The sequence below is a fragment of the Stegostoma tigrinum genome, chromosome 5 (genome assembly GCF_030684315.1).
Source record: "Stegostoma tigrinum isolate sSteTig4 chromosome 5, sSteTig4.hap1, whole genome shotgun sequence".
Taxonomy (NCBI): domain Eukaryota; kingdom Metazoa; phylum Chordata; class Chondrichthyes; order Orectolobiformes; family Stegostomatidae; genus Stegostoma; species Stegostoma tigrinum.
The window spans coordinates 34210488-34231224 of NC_081358.1; the positions used below are offsets into that span (position 1 = coordinate 34210488).

Genomic DNA, 20737 nt, shown 5'->3' on the forward strand with positions numbered 1-20737 from the left:
GTTCATGTCAAACTTGCCCACTTCTGGTTTTAAAGAAGGCGGGTTGAATGGTTTTGACCAACCTACACTAAGGAAGTTCAGACATTAATACATACATTTAAAGGTGTCTGTGTGCCTTCATTTTAAGAGAGCTTATATTGTATTTTTGCTGCATTTTGTGTTTTCTAGACCTTCAATCTGAGGTAAAAGAGAAAAATACTTGGTTTTGCAAATTTTGTATCCTGCAAGCCCTGTTAAGCCCAATTATCTGCTTATATCCAGCTTCATCGAACCATTGTTCCATCCCCTAAAACCTCTACAGTCCCTTTATCACAGAATCTATCTGCAGCTTGATTGGCTGGCTGGCTCAAAGAGAGGATTACAATCGGGCCCTGTTTTAGATAGGGAACCATATATGATATCCACCAATCTTCACTCTAATTTTCGTAGCTACTGTGGTTTGGTTGAGAGACAAGAGAGAGAAACTATAGCCAGGAAACAGGAGGATGCTCAGTCTGCCAGAACTATGTGAACTTGACCACCATGGTGTGAGAGTTTTGTTTTTATCTAAATTGCTATGATGCAGTGTTGCCATACGTATTTCAATAGCATCATTGAGTCATATTTCAGTGAATATAATAGCATTGTTGTTAGTGTGGAACTCTTGTATGGTATTTCCAGATGTGAAGAATCCTTCATTTTGTGGGAAGCTTGTTAACAACAAGTTGTACTGGTTCATTCAACCATTTGGTCAGTTCACCATTGCGTAGACCTAGACATGATAAGGCAGGACATAAAGGGACATAATTTTTGTGTGTCTTGGGCTATCAGAATATATAATTACAGTGAACTGGGAGGATAAACCCTGTAGTACATTATATTTGGCAGTTTGAAGCTATTGTACAACCTGAGTAACTGTGCTTCTTATTATTTTCTAATCAACCTGTCCAGTGATGCTATCACAAACCTCTACAGCAGGTAGGACTTGAACCCTGATCTCAAATTTAAAAAAAACATGTTTGTTGAGCAAAGCGAATGAGGCTGTCTGGTCAATCTGTGTGTGCGCGTCCAATAGACAGAAATGTAGACTCCAATTAAGAATGGTGCGCAGTTTTTTTGATCATAGTTGTCCTTGTCCTTTGTTAAGGATGACTATTCCAGTCCCTTTGGGTTTACTGATAGAAATTTCTGTCTTGGTCTTTGCTGCCTAGCAAATGACAGAATTTACGTGAAAATGCTGGTATGATGCCCGGAAGACTGATGGATCAGATTCAAGAGTACATCCTCTGGCTTTCATTAAAAACAAGGAACTGATCATGCGCAACCATCCTGTACTACTTAAACTCTGGGTGTAGTACCCAACATTCGATATGATTATAGAATTGAGCAACCTTTTGGACAGCTTTGCCCTCAATGAGGAGCTTCTTGAATGTGGTGCAAACTTCACTAATTCAGGCATGTGGAGAGTACTCCCTCACGCTTCTGACTTGTGCAGTGTAGTTGGTGGACAGATTCAGGGGAATCAGGTGATGACTTATGCTAAGCAAGATTCCTGACCTGTGACTTGCTGTGGTAGCCACACTATTTAAATGGTTAGCCCAGTTCAATTTCTGATCAGTTGTAATCCTTAAGATGTTATTGCTGGATGCAGTGATGATAATGACAAGAGGCGATAGTTACGTTCTTGTTGGAAATGGTCACTGCTGGGAACATAAGTGATGCGAATGTTGCTTACTGGTTGTTAATGTAAGGGTAGAATTTTTGGTTCTTTAGATGTGCACTGAGGAGTTGTGGTTCTGAATATTTGTGTAATCAGCAGCAAATGTCCCCACCCCTGACTTCATAGAGAGAAACTTACTGATGAAGTAGCTGAAGATGGTTGGTGACTTTTTGTTTCCAAAGCAACCCCCAATCCTCAGTGTTACTAATATTTTTTGCAACGAGTTTTGAGAAGATTTGTAGCTCAGGTTGAGGTTCTGGATGTGAGTTTGCTGGCTGAGCTGGAAGGTTTGTTTTCAGACGTTTCGTCACCATTCTAGGTAACATCAGTGAGCCACAGATGAGGCGCTGGTGTTATGTCCCGCTTTCTATTTATCTGTTTAGGTTTCCTTGGGTTGGTGATGTCATTTCCTGTTCTTTTTCTCAGGGGATGGTAGATTGGTTTGGAGCCCATGTGTTTGTTGATGGAATTCTGGTTGGAATGCCATGCTTCTAGGAATTCTCGTGCATGTCTCAGTTTGGCTTGTCCTAGGCTGGATGTGTTGTCCCAATCAAAGTGGTGTCCCTCATCTGTATGTAAGGATACTAGAGATAGTGGGTCATGTCATTTTGTGGCTAGTTGATGTTCATGTATCCTGGTGGCTAGCTTTCTGCCTGTTTGTCGAATGTAGTTTGTCACAGTTCTTGCAAGGTATTTTGTAGATGACGTTTGTTTTGCTGCAACTTTACAAGTTTCTCCTCGGAGTCCGGAAGAAAATTGGTGAGAATGGTTCCAGTGATGAGGAACATCAAATAGAGTAGGGATGTGGGACTATTTTTCTTGAAGAGGAGGTTGACAGGAGATTTGATCAAGGTATTTCAAGACATGAGGGCTCTGGACAGTGTAGGTGGGGAAAAGCCTGTTCAAACTAGTGGAGGGGTTGGGGGGGAAAAAAGGCATAGATTTAAGATAATTGTCAAAAAAAATGGAATGGAGCCAGGAGAGAGAATCTTTTGATAATTTCCTTGGACCCGATTTGAATGCACTATAGGATATTAAAAGAAGTTACATTGATAGTAATCTTAGGATGATGCTTAAATACTGAAAAAAAAACCGCACCAGAGGATTAAAAACTATCAATGTAACATCTTTAAAAACGAAAGGGGTTTAAAAAAAAATCAGGTAATTATAGGTCACTTAAAAATACCTCATTTGAGCAAGCTGAGTCATCATGGCTTTGCAAAATAGAAATTGTCTGGTGAATTTATTAGTTGTTTGCGGTAAAAAGAAGTAGCATCTGCAGTTCCCATTATCTCTAATGGGTATAATTTGTTTGGATTTTTAGAAGGTGCTTGACAAGATACTGTACACTGGGCTTGAAAGTCCATGGTGTTGGAGGTAGTATAAACATAGAGGACTGGCTAACCACTGGAAGATCTGATGAAGTGTCACTGGTTTTAAGATGTTAACTCTGCATTCCTTATGTAAACACAGCCAACTCAGCTGAGTTTCTCCAGCAATTTGTTTTTGTTTCAGATCTTCAGCATCTGCAGTTTTTTTGTTTTCAAAATAGTAGAAGGCTGTGGTGGTATAAGGGATGCAGCCTGTAACAAGTAGAGTTCTACAGTGATCAGTACTAGGCCACAATTATTTACAATTGATACTAGATGAAGAGAGTGAATGTAGTATAGCAGTGTTTGGGAATGGCCGTAGTAGGTGAGAAGGTAAATGGTGCAGAGGGCACAGTCTGCAGAGTAATATAGGCTAGTTAAGTGAGTGTGCAAAATCTTACGAGCTGCTGCATCTTGGCAGGAAGAATAAAAGAGGTGAATATTTTTTAATTTTGAGGAAAAACTGTGGTAAACTCCAGCAACAAGGCATTTGGAACTCCTCGCACTTAAATTATAAAAAGCTGGCACACAACTTCAGGTAATAAACAGAATGTTGGCCTTTTATTTCAAAGGGAATTCACTATAAGTAATGAAGCCTTGCTCAAATTATACAAGGAACTAGTTACATCATACCTGGAATATTGCAAACAGTTTTGTTACCCTGACCTAAAGAAAGATAATGGAATAATGCAGTGCAGAAGAGGCCCATTGAAAACATACCACTGTAAATCCACTGGTTTGCACTAATCCTATTTTCTGGCACTGGGCCCGTATTCAAGAATATTTAAGACACTTCACATGCTCATCCAAGTACTTTTTCAAAGGTTGTGAGGTTACCTGCCTCAATTGCTCTCCCCAGGCTAAGCATTCCAAATCCCTCCCCTCCTCTGGGTGAAATGTTCTTCCTTGTAAATCTCTTGCCTGTCACCTTAAAACTAGTCCCCCTGTTACTGAACCTTCAGTTAAGGTGAAAAGGCTGCTCTTCTATCCACCTTGTCCACATCCATCATAATCTCATACACTTCAATCAGGTTCCTCCCCTCACATCCCCCCCTCCAAAGAAAACAGCAGCTCATCCAGCCCATCTTTTATGGCCAAACTGCTTCATCCCAGGCAATATCTTGGTGACTCTCCATTGCAGCCCCTCCAGTGCAATCGTACCCTTCCTTTAGTGCATTGACCACAAATGTGACCGTACTGTAACTGTAGTATAGGAACAGTTTTTTTTAAAAAATGTCCAGAATGATGATGTGACTAAGTATTTAAGTTCCAGTCCATGCACACTGGCCCCAGAGCACAAGGCCATGCTGCCTGTGTGTGCTGGCTTCTATCCAGGGCTCGCTCGATGTTCTCTCTGCTACAGGGATCGGCCGACGCTTGATGTGCTCCTTGACTTCAGTCTCCAGGTAGGGCAGAATGGGTGGAGAATGAAAGAAAAGTGGTAAAAAGGAGACCGTTTTAAAGAAAAGGGAAAGGACTGGCAAGCAGAGGAGCTCCAACTGGAGTGTCCTACCATGCTGCCATCTTGTGTTTATATTGCTGTCTGGACTGTCCAGAGAAGATTTATTAGGTTGCTCCTGGAGGTAACTGACATATGAGGAGAGTTTGAGTTGGCTGGGGTTGCATCCGTTGGAGCTTAGAGGAACAAGAGGTGATTTTATTAAAATGTACAAGATTCTTAAGGAATTTGACAGGACAGAAGCAAGAATGTTGTTTACCCATATGGGCGAGTTTAAAATCAAAGGACTCAATCTCAAGAAAGGTTGGCCATTTAAGATAGAGATGAGGAATTTCTTCTCTGACAGTGAATCTGTGGCATTCTGCACTGCAGAGAGCTGTATCAGCTGGTTTGTAAAGTACATTCAAGGCTGAGGGATTTTTAATCAGTGAGAAAATTGAGGATCATGGCGGAAAAGACAGAAAGTGAGTTGGAGAATGAGATGAGCCATGACCACATTGAAAGGTAGAAGGGTGATTGCTGCCTACTTTAGCTTTTGTTCCTCCATCCTGTGGAATGCAGGAGGCATTTGGGATCTGCCTGAAGCTATGTTGGAGATAGATTCATTCAAGGTATTTAAGAATTGGATCCATTTTCTGGAAAGAATGAATGTGCGTGGATGCAGGAAGGAAGGAAAAGGGAGAATTTCACTCAGTAAATTGCTTTTTGGAGCGTCGGACAGATGTGACTGGCCCAATGGCCTCCTCACTATATAGTAATTGTTTCCTGATTTCTATTTTTGATCTAATACTATGACCTTGTTCTCCATAATAAGCCGCAGCTGGATTTTTCCGGCAGGACTTTTATTTTTCAATGGAATGTAGTTTTGTTAAACATTTGAATTGTTTTAGGTTTCTGATGGTTGATTAACTGCTACAGCTTTTAGCTTATATATGCGATCGTGTAGATCTCTCCTGACAACTGTCATTTGTACGTACCAAGGAGCCATTAGGTTAGATGAGGGCAAAGAGGTAGGTTTTAAGGAGCATCTTAAAGTAAGAAAGATGAGTAGAGAGATAATAAGACTGACTACCGGAACTTGAGGCTGGGGCATTTTCGATTCTTCTAAATGGTGTGGCATTCTGTGCTTATTGCCCTTCCAAGTCCTCCTCAAGAAGATGGTGATGAGCTGTCACTTTGTACTGTAAAGGGTGACACAGTTGCTGTGTGGTTAGCACTGCTGTCTCACGTCAACAGGGGCATTCTGCCCTCGGGCAACTATTGTGTGGAGCTTGCATGTTCTCCCTGTGACTCGGTGGGTTTCTTCGAGGTGCCGTTGGTTTCGTCCAGCAGTCCAAAGATGTACAGCCTGGGTGGATTGGGCATGTTAAGTTGTCCATAGTATCTAGGGATGTGCAAGCTGTGTGGATTAACTGTGGAGGTGCAAGGTTATGGGGAAAGTGCAGGGTTGGGTTTTGGTGGAATGCTCTTTGGAGGGTTGGTGTGAACATGGCTTAATGGCCTGTTTCCATACTCTATGGAGTCTGTGATTTGATGTTAGTGGGTGCACAATACTGTTGGCAAGTGAGTTTTTTGACCCAGTGACTCGAAGAAACGGCAGTATGTTTCCTAGTCGGAATGTTGAGAGGTTTTAAGGGAACTTGCAAGTGATAGCATTCCTATGTATCTGCATTTCTACATCTGCATTTTGAAGATGCTACACACTGTTGCTGCAATGTTGCATTGTTAGTGGAAGGACTGAATGGTGGTGGTACCAGTCAAGTGCACTTCTTTGTCTTGGATGGTGTCAAGCTTCTTCTGTGTTGTGGGAGCTGCATTCAGCCAACCAAATGATTCAATCACATGCCTGATATCTGCCTAGTAAATGGTGGACAAGCTTTTGGGAATCAGGAGGTGTATTACCTGGGCTTAGAGCCGCAGTACTTACATGGTTGGTACAGTTCAGTTTGTGGTCATTAGGAAGTTCCAGAATATTGGCTTATGATTGACATGTATGCATGGAATCGCAGGAGATGGGCAGGGTCCTGAATGAATATTTGTTGTGTTTACTGTGGAGAAAGACGTGAAGACATGGAAACTTGGAAGTTCGTGACAATATCTTGAGGGCAGTCTATATCACGGTAGAGGTGGTGTTGGAAGTATTAGAATGCATGAAAGTGGATGAATCTCCTTGCCAGAGGGCAATTCAGGTCAAACACATTGCTATGGGTCTGGAGTCACATATAGGCCAGATCAGGTAAGCATAGCCGTTCCCTTCCCTAAAGGATGTTAGTGAACCAGATTATGTTTTTTCCAGCAATTAACGATGGAGTCATGGTCATCATTAGATTCTTAATTCCAGATATTTATAGAATTCAAACTCCTCCTCCATCTGCTGTGGTGGGATTCAAACCCGAAACGTTATCTGGGTGTCTGGATTAACAGCCGAGCCATGATACCATTAGGTCATTGCCTCCCCCTCAATATGTTGTCGTGCCCCCCTCGCCCGCCCCTACACGAATATATCATTGAACCCTGCAAGAGGCTAGAGAAGAAATTGTGGGGACCCTGGCTGATATATTTGCATCATTTTTAGCCACTGGTGATGTTCTGGAAGACTGGAGTAGTGATGTTATGCCCTCATGCAAGACAGACTGCAAAGAAAATCCTGGAAATTATAGAACAGTAAGCTTAACATCTGGTAGGTAGGTTACTTGAGAAGATTCTGAGGAATAAGATATTCATGTATTTAGATTAGGGTTTGATCAAGAGTATCCATCATGGCTTCGTGTATGAGAGATCATGCCTCACAAATTTGTTAGTTGTTTGATGAAGTGCCCAGAAAGGTGGTTGAGGGCAGGGTGGTAGACATCTATATGGATTTCAGTAAGGCCTTTGATAAGGTTCCACGTGGTAGGCTGCTCTGGAAGGTTAGATCACATCGAATCCAGGGAGAGCTGGCAAATTGGATACGCAGTTGACTTGATGGTAGGAAGCAGAGAGTAATAGTGGAAGGATGATTGTCGGACTGGAGGCCTGTGACGAGTGGTGTGCCTTAGGAGTTGGTACTGAGCCCATTGCTGTTTGTTATCTATAAGATTTTAGATTTGCGGATGACACCAAAATAGGCGGTATCATGGACAGTGAGGAAGGTTATTATAAATTGCAGCAGAATCTTGATCAGCTGGGGAAGTGGGCCGAGAAATGGTAAATGGAGTTTAATATAGATAAGTTTATTGCATTTTGAAAAGTGCGGTTTGCGTGGATGGCTGTTTCGGTTAGCATGGACCATGGGCTTATCTCTGAGCTGTAGCACTCTGACATTCTATGAATATTGATCACTCTCCTGGTGGCAGCCAGTCTGGAATGTTTCACAGGCCAGAATTTGGAAGACTGGTGTGGGAGTGTGAGGAAGAATCATTGTACATATTGAACTGATGTTGTGGTTTTGGATAATGTTGCCAAGGGGTGGTATAAAAATGGAAGGAATAAAATGGATTTGTTGGTTGTCGGGGAAGGACTTGAAATAAAGGTAGGGGATACTGATTTGCTATTATTTCTCATCTTGACCCTTTTTTGTTTTTTTTCATTTGTCTCACTACCATTCCTTTTTTACCTTGCACCATCAATATTTCTGACATTGAAAGACTTTTCATTTTTTTAAGCCACTTTTCCCTGTTTGAGAACTTGCTAAAAGCCAGTTACTTATCTAATTGTTTTCCAGTTCTGATGAGAGGTCATTTGATTTGAAACATTAACCCTCCTTTCCTCACTGCTTACAGGCTTGCTAAATCTTTTCAGCATTATCCATGTTTTTAGTATTTTCAATGCCTTTTGGTATTCTGGTTTTGGGGTATTTTCTTTCACAGCAAAGCCAACTAAAGAGATTTCCTTTATTTTCAGATAAACACAGCTCTCATAAAAATGGGAAGAAAAGTGACAGACCCTCTGGAAGTTCGTTCTTCACATGGTTCATGATAATTGCTTTACTGGGTGTCTGGTCATCAGTAGCTGTCGTTTGGTTTGATTTGGTGGATTACAAAGAGGTTTTGGGTAAGTTTTTCAATTTCAGATTTTCAAACTGTTGAAGGAAGTTCCTTTAGACCTCCCTTGACTCCTCCATTGTCACTAAATTATCAGAGCGGTGCACCATATCCAGCCCTGCATGCATAATAATACCCCAATTAAAAATTGGCAAGTTTGAAGCTATTTCTTCATTACTACTGTTAAGTTCATCCCTCTCCCATGGTTAAGGCTATACACCCCATACCTTGTAGTATGTCTACTCCTGCGCCCCCTCCTACTGAAATCTTCGTCCGTGACTTTTATTTAATCCCTCTACATGTGACTATTACACTGTACATGGGCTGTTCTCCTTTGTTCCATTCTTTAAACCAGAGGTCATCAAAACTGACTGCGTCCTTCCTTGTATTAAGCACTGTTTAATCCCCTTCTTGTTACACCTGATTTTAAAACACTCATCTTTGTTTTCAGTTATCTCCATGGTTTTTATCTCTACTTATCTTCTTCAATCCCACAAACCTCTGATATCTGCACTCTAATTCTGACCTTTTGAACCTCCCTGATTTTTATTATTGATGTGTATGCTTTCAGCTGCCAATAACCTAAGCTTTGGAATTTCCTTCCCAAGTCCTTTAGCTATGTACCTCTTTTTGTCCTTAAGATGCTGCTTGAAATCGACCCCATTAACCAAGCTTTGAGCCATCGTTGGTTTGGTGTTGGACTTTGCTTGATGAAGTGTTGTAGGACTATTTTTTTTAATACTTTAAAGGTGCAAAAAAAAAGTGGTTTGTGGCTTGGGTCTGGGATACTTTTTTGTGTGTATAACAGTACTAATCTGGAATATGTTTGAAATGTTTATTTTTATTATGCATGCAGCTAAAGCAAAGGATTTTCGTTATAATTTTTCACAGGTATTACAAGGTAGGACTTTCCCTGTTCTCGCATGCTATTTTATTCCTGCTATCTTGAAATCTCCCTTGTATATCTGATTTTCTATTGAAACCTACAGTGTTAACCTTCCTTCTTCTGTCTTGGGATTTGCAATACACATTGATTCATGTTTCATTTGTTTTACGTTATAGTTTGTAGAATCACTTTTTCTATTACATAATATCGAATATGGAAAGTAGCATAAATGTACACTATTTTTAACATCAACTTTCAGAAATGGCCCCAATATTTTTTAGTTCTTGTCTGATCCCCTAATGAGATAAGAGTGGCAATGTTCTATTTCTCCTGAGTAATTGCATTTTGTAATTCAATGTTCTGCTAAACTAAGGTTAAAGTCAGTTTTATCTGGGGAATGCTAGCGTAAAACCTACTTGAAAATGAATGTTTTACTGAGAAAGAGATAATACAAAACCTTTTGCAATCATTTTGGTTTGCAGTCTAGCAGTTAATCTCAGTTACAGGACTGGTGCATTTTTTAAACCACAATACAAAATATTTGTTAGTTTGTGTGCTATTTTGTATTGAATTTTTCTAGTCAAAGTGAGCTACATGCAATTTCAAAATGATTCAGCTGTCTAGATATTTTCATTTCTGCTGTTTGATCATATATCTAACAATGCTGACATGAAAATAACACAAATTTATACTGATGAAACCATTCTCTTTCCTGTTCTTTCAACCCACATCCATGTACCTTACCCATAGGGAATAAGACGTAACTTGAATTACTGAGGAATACCTAAAATGACTACCTTTTTGGTTTGGTTTGGATTTCCATGATTTATATTTTAATGACATTGAGTATAGAAGTAGGGAGGTGGTGTTGCAGCTGTACAGGACATTGTTTAGATCACTTTTATGATAGTGTGTTAAATTCTGGTTTCCCTGCTGTAGGAAACTGGAAAAGGTTCAGAAAAGACTTACAGGCATCTTGCCAGGGTTGTCAGGTTAGAGCTATAGGGAGAGGCTGAATTGCTATGACTATGGTCCCTGGAGGCTGAGACGTGATCTTAGAGGTTTATAAAATCATGAGGCCCATGGATAGGGTGAATAGCTAAGGTCTTTTCCCCAGGGTGGGGGAGTCCATAACTAGAGGGCATAGGTTTAAGGTGAGTGGAGCAAGATTTAAGACACTTGAGGCTCAACCTTTTTTGCGCTAAGGGTAGTGCATATGTGGAATGAGCTGCCAGAGGAAGTGATGGAGGTTGGTACAATGACAACCTTTAAAAGGCCTCTGAATGTGCATGTAAATAGGAAAGGTTTGGAGGATATGGACCAAATGCTGGGAAATGGGACTAGATTCATTTAGGATATCTGGTCAGCATGGACAAGTTGCTGTACATCACTATGATTCTAAATGACCGTGTCAAAGAACCGGCTATTAGGTTGGGAAGCCTAATGCTGTTTTGAAAGGATGCAGAGGAGGAATGGGTGGTGCATAATATTGTTGGCACTGGATAGAATAAGTATGATCAGAATATGTAGAATCCATGTGGGTGGAGGTTAAGAAATAAGGGAATGAAGATAGGCATAGTCTCTAGTCTCCCTAAACGTAGCTATATGGTGGGACAAAGAATAAATCAAGAGATGATAAGAGCATGTAACAAAAGGCATTAATCAGACATGACTTGAATCCTCATGTAGCTTAGTCAGATTGGTAGAGGAAGCCACGAGGAAGAATTAATCGAATTTATTCAGGATAGTTTTTTAGAGCAACATGTTGTGGATCCAAACAGATCAGGCTATTTTAGATCTGGTGATATACAACGAGGCAGATTTAATAAGTGATATCAGAGTAAAAGATCCCTACGGAATCAATGACTATACAGTGGCAGAATTTAGCATGTGGTTTGAGAGAAACAAACTTGGGTTGAAAATAACTATGCTAAGCGTAAACGAGGGCACTTACAAAGATATGAGGGCAGACCTGGCTAGAATGGACTTTGAAAGGAATTTAGCATAAAGACGCAGACAGTTGAGGCACCATGGTAGATGTTTAAGAAAATAGTTAATGGCTTATGGCAAAGATATATTCTAGTGAGGGGGGGGGGAGGAGGAGAGAGAGAGAGGAGGAGGATACCCGAAAAAGGATAAGCCAACCACGGAAGTTAAGGACTTTAGGGGGAACAAAACAACTTGGTGAAACTCGGCTGGTCTGGCAGCATCTCTGAGAAGAAAGCAGAGTTAACATTTCAAATCCAGTTACTCTTCAGAACTGGAGTTTTACCAGCAATTTTGTTTCAGTTCTCAAGCATTCACAGTTTCTTACTTTTTTTTCCAATTTGAAACTTAATTGTGGTATAGACTAGTAGTAAACTGGGGGATTGGGAATGTTTTAAAAACAATCAAAAGATGACTAGAAGGGAAATAAACAAAAAATAAGCTTTGCTCATAACCTTACAAGTAATATCAATGGAGACATCAGGAGCCCTTGTATAATTTCATGGACCAGACCAAACCCCCTCAAAATATATTAAGAAGATAGCCTAGAGCCCAACTAATGCTTGCCTTCTAATGTAAGAATAAAGCACGTCCATAATGCTTTTGATTGGTCAAACTATCAGGCTTAAGCAAAACATACTACTTATACTACAGGTGTAACACAGACAAAATACCAAATTTTTAAAAAATTTAACTTATTTGATCAAAATGCTTAAAAATATATGTTAACTACCACTGATTAGATATTCCAAGATAGTAACATCGCATAAACATGCCCTTGGCAGAGGCAAATTCAGTAAAATAGATTGTCTCTCATAGTGTTTTTCTCGTCCAGGAGGAAAGAACATGAAGAGAAAACCATGCAAGAGAAAGAGAACTCAAGGATTTTGCTGTAGCAGGGAGAGATGTATAGCAGCTTCCAAACCTCAACAGTACTGAAAGCTATTGCTAAAGTCCTGGTTCTATGGGGTCTTAACCCCACCCCTTCATGCTGTATTCCAGCTTTAAAACAAAAAACCCAAAGCCTCACAAGCTGTTTAACTTTATTAACTTGTAACAGACTGATTGGGACCTCTCTCAACTTCTGTCTTTTAACAGAAAAATGAGGACAAAATACACGTCTTAAAGGTCTAGTGTTGTCACACTGTCCCCACCCCCCCCTCAAAGAAACAGTCATAAATATTCAAATAGCTTCATTTTTTTAAATAAATCTTCAGTCTTATGCTGTTAGACTACAATACGTGTACATCACATTAACACTAAGCATGCAAACATTCAGCTCCCTCTATCCTACCTGCCCCTCCCCCCTCACTGCCTGGCCCCAATTCCGACTCCCTACCTACACTCAACTCAACTGGCTTCATATCTACCTTCTTGACCTGTCCATCTTCTCTCCACCTATCTGCTCTATCCACCTATTATTGCCTCTCCCCCTCTCTTTATTTCAGAGACCCTTCCCCTCCCCCATTTCTGAAGAAGGGCCCAGACCTGAAACCTCAGCTGTCCTGCTTCTCTGATGCTGCCTGGCCTGCTGTGCTCATCCAGATCCACACCTTGTTATCTCAGACTCCAGCATCGGCAGTTCCTACTATCTCTCAGTTCTGTAGTCCATTTTTCCGCTACTGAGCAGCTGTCTTCACTCATCAGTGTTGTGACTCATCAGTTATGTTCTCTCATCCTGAAATGTGTGTAATTTTCAAATTGAATGGCTGCGATAAGTAGTATGGAAACTTTAATCATAAATTTTTCCAAATACTTCAAGATGTTATAAGCTATGTGTACAATTGTCTCCGGTGCATTACTGCATATTCAAATGTTGTAATGCCAACACCAAACTCATGGTTTCCCTCTCAATGCAGGGATATTTCTGTTGATGAATATTCAACTTTCTGGAAAAATATCCAGTAGGTCTTTCTATTCTGTCATTGTCATCTTCTAAGACTTCTAGCACCGACACCCACCCCACACTCATCGATAGCCACTTTGAATGGCTTTTTGTAAGTAGGTATGGCTAACACTGGGACAGTACTTAACTCAGCTTTCAGGCTGACATTCCTCCATCTGCAGAAATTTTCTGCACTTCAACAAGTCAGTCAGTGAAGCAACAACATTGCATACATTCAGTTCGAACTTGTGATTTTAAAAACCACTGGTTCCAGGAATTGTACTATTTCCCGTTTCTTTGATGGTATGGGAAATTCCCCAATAATCTTTGTTTTCACATCCCATAGGACCTTTGTCTATGCCCAGTGACGTGGCCCAGCTATGTGACTTGGGCTATTATGAACTCACTCTTAGCCAGGTTTGTGGCGTACCGCGTGAGAAAGTGTGAAGTCATGCACTTTGGTAATTAGAATAGAGGTATGGACTATTTTCTAAATGGGGAGAAAATTCAGAAGTCTGAAGTACAAAGAGACTTGGGAGTTCTAGTCCAGGATTCTCAAAAGGTAAACTCACAAGTTGAGTCAGTACTTAGGAAGGCAAATGTAATTTTGGCAATTATTTTGAGAGGACTTGAATTTAAAGCAGGGATGTACTTCTGAAGCTCTATAAGGCCCCATTTGGAGTGTTGTGAGCAGTTTTGGGCTCCATATCTTAGTAAAGATGTACTGGCCCTGGAGCGGATTCAGAGGAAGTTCACAAAAATATTCCCAGGAATGAAAAGCGTAACAAATGAGGAACGTTTGAGGACTCTGGTTCTATACTTGATGGAGTTTTTAAAGGATGAGGCGGGGGAGATCTAGTTGAAACTTACAGAATACTGAGTGGCCTGGATAGAGTGGATGGTGAGAAGATGTTTCCATTGTTAGGAAAGACTAGGACTCGAGCACAGCCTTAGTGTAAAGGGTAGACCTTTTAGAACAGAGGTAAGGAGAAACTTTAGCCAGAGAATGGTGAATCTGTGTAATTTATTGCCACAGAAGGCTGTCGTGGCCAGATCATTGAGTATACATAAGACTGAGATAGGTTCTTGATTGTCAAGGAGATTGAGTTATAGGGAGAAAGTGGGATAATGGGTTTGAGAAACTTCACCCATGATTGAATGGCCTAATTTCTGCTCCTGTGTCTCATGGGTTTGACACCAAGCCTGCCTTCTGAAGTCAGTTGAACATTTCAGATAGGTACTGTAAATGTTACTTCAATGTTTGACTCAAAATTACCAGATCATCTCTACACCAACAACTATGTAATCCCAGTATGACCACCTTGGTTAGTCTTTGAAATTTGAATAACTTTGTAAAAATTTGATCTTTGGGCCGATTGTATTTTTATTTTTGTGCCATAGCCACAAAAATAAAGTTCAGTAACTCTTCTACAATCCCTGAAACTGTTACTGCATTATGGAATGGCCTCTGGAAACCTAGTGGACACATCCCATTATGGTCAACAAATACTGATTCCCACTCATTATTTCAGTTTGTGTCCTATACAATCAAGACACTTGTAAAAGATTTCTTAAATGTGGGAATGGGTATTAGGAGTGCTGGTTTTGTCGCTGCCTGAGGTTTTTGAATTACCTATATGTGTATGACATGTCTGGAAAATTTACACCTCTTTATGCTGCCGAGGCCAAAAAAAATTCTTGTATTTTTGCTTAAATTTTCCTTCCTCCCAAAATAGCCTCCTAATGGTAGTTTGTGTTACCTGCAATGCCACCTTTCTGTAACCCACCAATAATAGGACTTGATGAACTTCTGCCCATTTTTATATCCACTTGAATATGTGCTGGCCTCCATTTCCTCATCAAGACTTAATTTTTGAGATAGTAGCCTTCTGGGATTCATTCATTCTTGTTTGTATGCTATTTGACACAACTGCTTTAGTTTTTCATCTTTGTTGTATTTCAGCTAACCTGTCTGAGTTGAAAACATCCACATTGCCCTCAACTGTTCTTGTTTCTTCTCAACCACTTAATCAAACATAGTTTCTGATTTTTGACCTCCAATTTCTTGGGTATCTGTCAGTAAAAACTTTGTGTAGGTGTTCATCTTCCATTTGCCGGAGTTCTGGGATATTGCAGTGCGATGCGGCTTATTTAAATTGTATCTTGATGTAGCTTTGTGGATACCCAAGAAGTTTTGTTCACAGATGCCTATAAAACAAACAGTCAGAGGACCTGGTACAACAGAAGATGCTAGCAGTGCTACCCTACGTCAGAAATATATCGGGAATGACTACCAGACTCCTAAGACTGCATAAGATCATGATTGCACACAAACCTACACAACACTGTACCAAATGTTATCAAAGACTGGAGACCCCACACTGACAGTAAATAAGACCAACATGCTGTGTGGCATTCTGTATATCGAGTGCAATAAGCATTATGTTGGACAAACACTGAAGAAACTGACAACCATGATACACTAATGCCAACTGGCAGTAAAAAGATGCGACCAATATTCATTTGTCTCAATACACACAGACAATGAGGGCCATCAGTTTGACTGCGACAGAATGATCATACTAGGACAAGCAAACGGCAAACATGCAAGGGAGTTTCTGGAAGCCTGGTTCTGAACACAGGAATCCAATAACAAACACGTAGAAACGGACCACTGCTAAAACAACATAACTGGAAGCAACAACATCATCACACCATTGGATCTCTCAAATCCAGAAGGAAGCAGAACATCAATGCTTCAGTTAGAGGTTGCACTGATGTTGTCTAGAAGGATAACGAAATGTATGCACACCGTAGAACAACTGGCTTGGCGAGCTAACGGACAGCTACATCCACGACCCAAGATACAAATTTTTGCTAAGACCTTAAAAGTTGGTCCTCCTGGTGTACATGAACAAACGTAACACAGACAAATCAATTCCTCAGAGATCTGGCACTTCATTCTCAACCAATCCCTGACTAAGTTGTACTTTTTTTGTGCAGCTTGTTCGTTTCCACTGTACTTTCCTTTACCACTTCAACAAAACTCACTAGCTCATGACACGGTACAACAGAGGGCACTAGCAACGCTACCCTACATCAAAAATATATTGGAAATGACTACCAGACTCCTGATGTTTTCCCACATCTATCTCCCCAGTGCTTTTCTTAAACCACTAACACTGTAACTTCAGGTGGCCTACTTTATTACGATGAATACACTTGAACTACTTTACTTCTTCCCCATCTTGGGTTTTGTTTTTAAGCTGTGGTAAATTATCTTCAATGAGATTTCCTTTTTCGCTTGAAACCTGAGGATTTCTTTTCTCCACTTTCTATCCCTCAGATTGAAATTGATGTCGGAAGCCAAATGTTGATTTATGAGCCAATTCATAATGATCTGACATTTCTGCTGTGAACCTTGCATTCTTAAATCTCTGCTTTTCCACGAGTTCTCAGTATTTCAGGAAGTGAGTTTTTGAACTCTTCCAAAATTATTGTCTTTCTAAGAACATTGTTTGTTTGATTCATTTTCGTTGCCCTTATTGACGCATCAAAATTGCTATGATTCTTTCAAACTCTACATCTGACTAGATTCTCTCCTTAGATTCCCAAAATGTTGTCTGAAGGCTTCTGGTATTAGCTCATATGCACTTGTGGCGTTTTCCACCTCCTCATGCTCCCAGGTACCACCTTGGATGCAAATACCTCACTAATTTTTTTGGATCAACAAATACCTGTCCTCATCTGACCTGTTACTAAACTTGATAATGATTAGACACTTTTTTTTCTCAAATGAAATGAGAAAGGCTTCTACATCTCTTGTTGCACTTAAGCAATGCTTAGATCCCTTAGGATGACAAAAATTTGAAAGAATTGTGAACTGAGAAGAGGATAATGTTAAAACATTGAATGTAGTTGGAGCAATAGGCAGACAAATGGCAGATGAGCAAACAGGAGGCTAGAAGAACACAGCAAGCCAGGCAGCATCTAGGGGAAAAGAGCAGTAAACGTTTCAGGTATTACCCTCCTTCATGGGTAATGTGTTAAACATTGACTGCTTTTCCTCCGGATGATACCTGGCTTGCTGTGTTCTTCTAACCTTCTGTTCGTCTACCTGGATTCCAGTATCTGCAGTTTCTTTTGTGTCTAAATGGCAGATGAAACTTAGTACAGAAATGTGAAATGAGAAGTGATTCATTTTGGTAGGAAGAATGAAGAGAGTCAATACAATGTAAAGAACAATTCTAAAACAAACTTACAAGCAGAGTGTGACTGGTGTATGCATGTGCACAAATCATTGAAGATGGCAGTGCAGTATGGAAAGAGTCACTAAAGCATATGGGATCTTGGGTTTTATGGGTACATAACAATAGAAAAGCAAGACAGTAGAATAAACCCATACAAAACGTGAGTCTGGCTTTAACTGGAGTATTGCTTTCAAATCGATGCAGTAGACTTTAGAAAAGTTTTGAAGGCTTTACAGGTGGTATAGAATGCATTCACATGAATAATTCCAGGGCTGTGGATAAATTCATGGAGCTGAAGCTATTCACTCTGGAGAAAAGGAGATTAGATAACGCTGCTCAGAATCATGAGGTGACCCCATGAGTGGCAAACTGTTGGTGTTAGCAGAAAGATTGACAACCAGAGGACACTGGTTTAAGGGGATTGGCAAGAAAAGCAATTGCCACATGAGGAATAATGTTTCTATGCAATGAGTGGTTGAGATCTGGAATACGTTGCTTGTGTGGTGGAGGTAGACCATCACAAATTAAATTAAAGCCTTCACAAAAATTGAATAACTATCTGAATAGAAAAGTGGACACTAGGGAATGAAGGGTGAATGGGGCTAGGTGAGTTGCGCTTGTCTCCATTATAGTCTCCCTCTGCGCTGTTATGGGTTTGTGATTTTATGTACATCTCATTTGGAACAATGGCTTATTTTATATTTTTGTAGCTGATGCTTAAATTTGGGAATTAACTTGAATCTTGTCAACACTAGTCTTTAGTGACTGTGCATAAAGTATTTTGACTTGAAAATTTTTTTACTATTTCCAAAATTGTATATTTCATCTTCCAAGAACTTTGGACTAATTTAATGGCTATGGCTATTTTTATCTTAATTGCATCGAATTGTTTCCTCTTGCCACAAAATATGGATCTTTAAAGTGGCTTTCCTGAAGGTCTTAAACATAGTTATACAAATGTACAAATTAAGAGTAGGCATAAGGCATTCAGCACTTTGAGCATTCTCTTCCAATTGATAAGGTCATGATTCATCTGGTGTTGGACTCCACTTTTCCCCTATTTATTGGCTTTGACTTGTTGATGGTCAAGAATTTATCTAACTCTGCTTTAAAATATTAAGTATGCGTGCCTCCACTGTTGTATGGGAAGAGAATTTCACAGACTCGTGACCCTCCAAGACACAGATATTTTCCTTACCTCAATCTGGCCCTGTCCTTTTTCAGCATCCACCATGTCAGTTCTTAGGATCTTGCACATTTTGTGAATCATTGCATATCACCTACTTTGTTTCCTGTTAGTTAAGTGATCTTGTATTCAGGTCAGAGTTATCCCTGACACTGAGATCTTGTTTTGTTTAGGAATGTTTGCTGTGGCACCTTCTCAGATGGCTTCTGAAAACACAAGTATACCTCATTTATAGGTTTCCATTTATCTACTCTGTTAGTTACTACTTCAAAGAACTCTAAATTAGTCAAATATTGTTTCTTTTTCACAATCAAATTGACTGCCTGATTTGTGTTGGATGTCTAAATGCCTTGCAGGAATTTTTTTAAACCGCAGAATTATCACTGTGCAAAAGAAGGTCATTCAGCCATTGTGTCTAGAAGGGATTTCAATATTTGCAGCTGATTTCCAAGATTCAACAGAATTTTAGAAAGTGAAAACCAATGCATTAACTATGTCAGCAGCCACATTTAAACATCTTGTGATGCCATCCATCAGGAGCTGGAGAATTGTCCATGTTTAGTTCTGATAATTTACTCAGCGGCCTTTTGCTAATTGAACGTAGTTTAGATTTGTCCTTCCCTTTCACCTCTTGATTTACAATTATTTTTGGAATGTGTTTGTCTCTTCTACAGTGAAGCCAAATGCAATAGACTTATTCCTGGTTCCCTTATCGTAAATTCCCCAAACATACACACTAGAGTATCAATGTTTAGTTTACTTTATTCCCTCTTTAATACCTGGGAAAACTCCTATGTATTTATATTTCTTGCTAGTTTTTCTCTTGTACTACTTTTTTAAGTCATTCTTTATTTTCGCCTCATCTGACCTGTTACTAAACTTGATAATGTACGTTCTTTATTTCATGTTGTGTGATCTTTAACTTCCTGACTTAGCCATGTAGGATGAGTCCTTTCCTGAGAATCTGTTTCTCCCATAGCAATGTATCTTTAAGTAATATGAAATATCTTAAATGTCTGCCACCATACCTCTACTGAACTGTCCTTTAACCCAATTTCTTAGTTCATTTAAGCCAGTTCTGTCTTAATGCCCTCATTGTTATCTTAAATTACATTTGAAATTGCTATCTTAAACTTGCTGTTTTGTCCGTCAAACAGAATGAAAAATTCTGCTACTTAGGGGTCCTGTCACAGATTGTTAATCTGTTTCATTGCATATTACCATACGTGGAATATCCTACTCTTTGTTTGGCTCCCTCGAAGAGCATACTCCCCTAAAACTATCCAAGAAGCACACTGAACTCATCTTTCAAACTATCTTCACCATTCTGATTCATTCATTTTAGTATGTAGATTAAAACCACTCATAGTTGTTGGCATTATTTTATCATAAGCTTCCAGTATTTATCCCCGTGCATACAAATCTAAAGTGCAGTTATATTGATGGGATCAATATGTGACTTCTTAACCTTTTGCTTTTTCTTAGCTTTACCCTAGTCAGGTAATTTCTCTCTATTGTACTGATGCCATCCTTAATTAAGAAGAGGGGGTGTGGGTGTTAGTCAGGGGTGGAAAAGGTCAGGTTTCCCAGGGATTTTACATCTTTGGCTTGTTTAATACTTCCTCATCAGGTGTGTGACCCTTTGTTCTTTTACTTATAAATTCTGTGTCTGATACCACCTCTCACTAACACTTGGAGGAGCGAGGTTCCAACAGCTTACATTTTCAAATAAACTGTTGAACTATAACCTGGTATCATTGGATTTCTATCCTTAAGAGCTTGCATTCTACCTTTTTCCCCTTCCTGCTAAAATGTCATTTAAGACTTTTAGGTACTATTTAAATGAACGCTTGAAACACCATAGCATTCGTGGCTACAGGCCATGTGCTGGAAATTGGATTAGAATAGATGGATGTTTGATAACTGGCATGGACATGATGGGTTGAACGATCTCTTTCCACACTGTATAAACTCTGACTCTATGAATACTTAGG

At 39.8% G+C, this 20737-nt stretch overlaps 1 protein-coding gene across 16 annotated transcripts in view; it reads left to right on the forward strand.

Moving 5' to 3' along the window:
- Positions 1 to 20737, forward strand: part of unm_hu7910 (un-named hu7910) — a 212344-nt gene that overhangs the window by 29467 nt on the left and 162140 nt on the right. For 15 of the 16 annotated variants that reach the window (XM_048529088.2, XM_048529073.2, XM_059645895.1 and 12 more), the window contains 2 exons: positions 8411 to 8560; positions 9407 to 9451. In XM_048529088.2, the coding sequence (XP_048385045.1) occupies positions 8482 to 8560; positions 9407 to 9451 (124 nt within the window). In that variant the 5' untranslated portion in view covers positions 8411 to 8481. The remainder of the gene's footprint in view (positions 1 to 8410; positions 8561 to 9406; positions 9452 to 20737) is intronic. The other variant, XM_048529078.2, reaches the window with a different exon arrangement.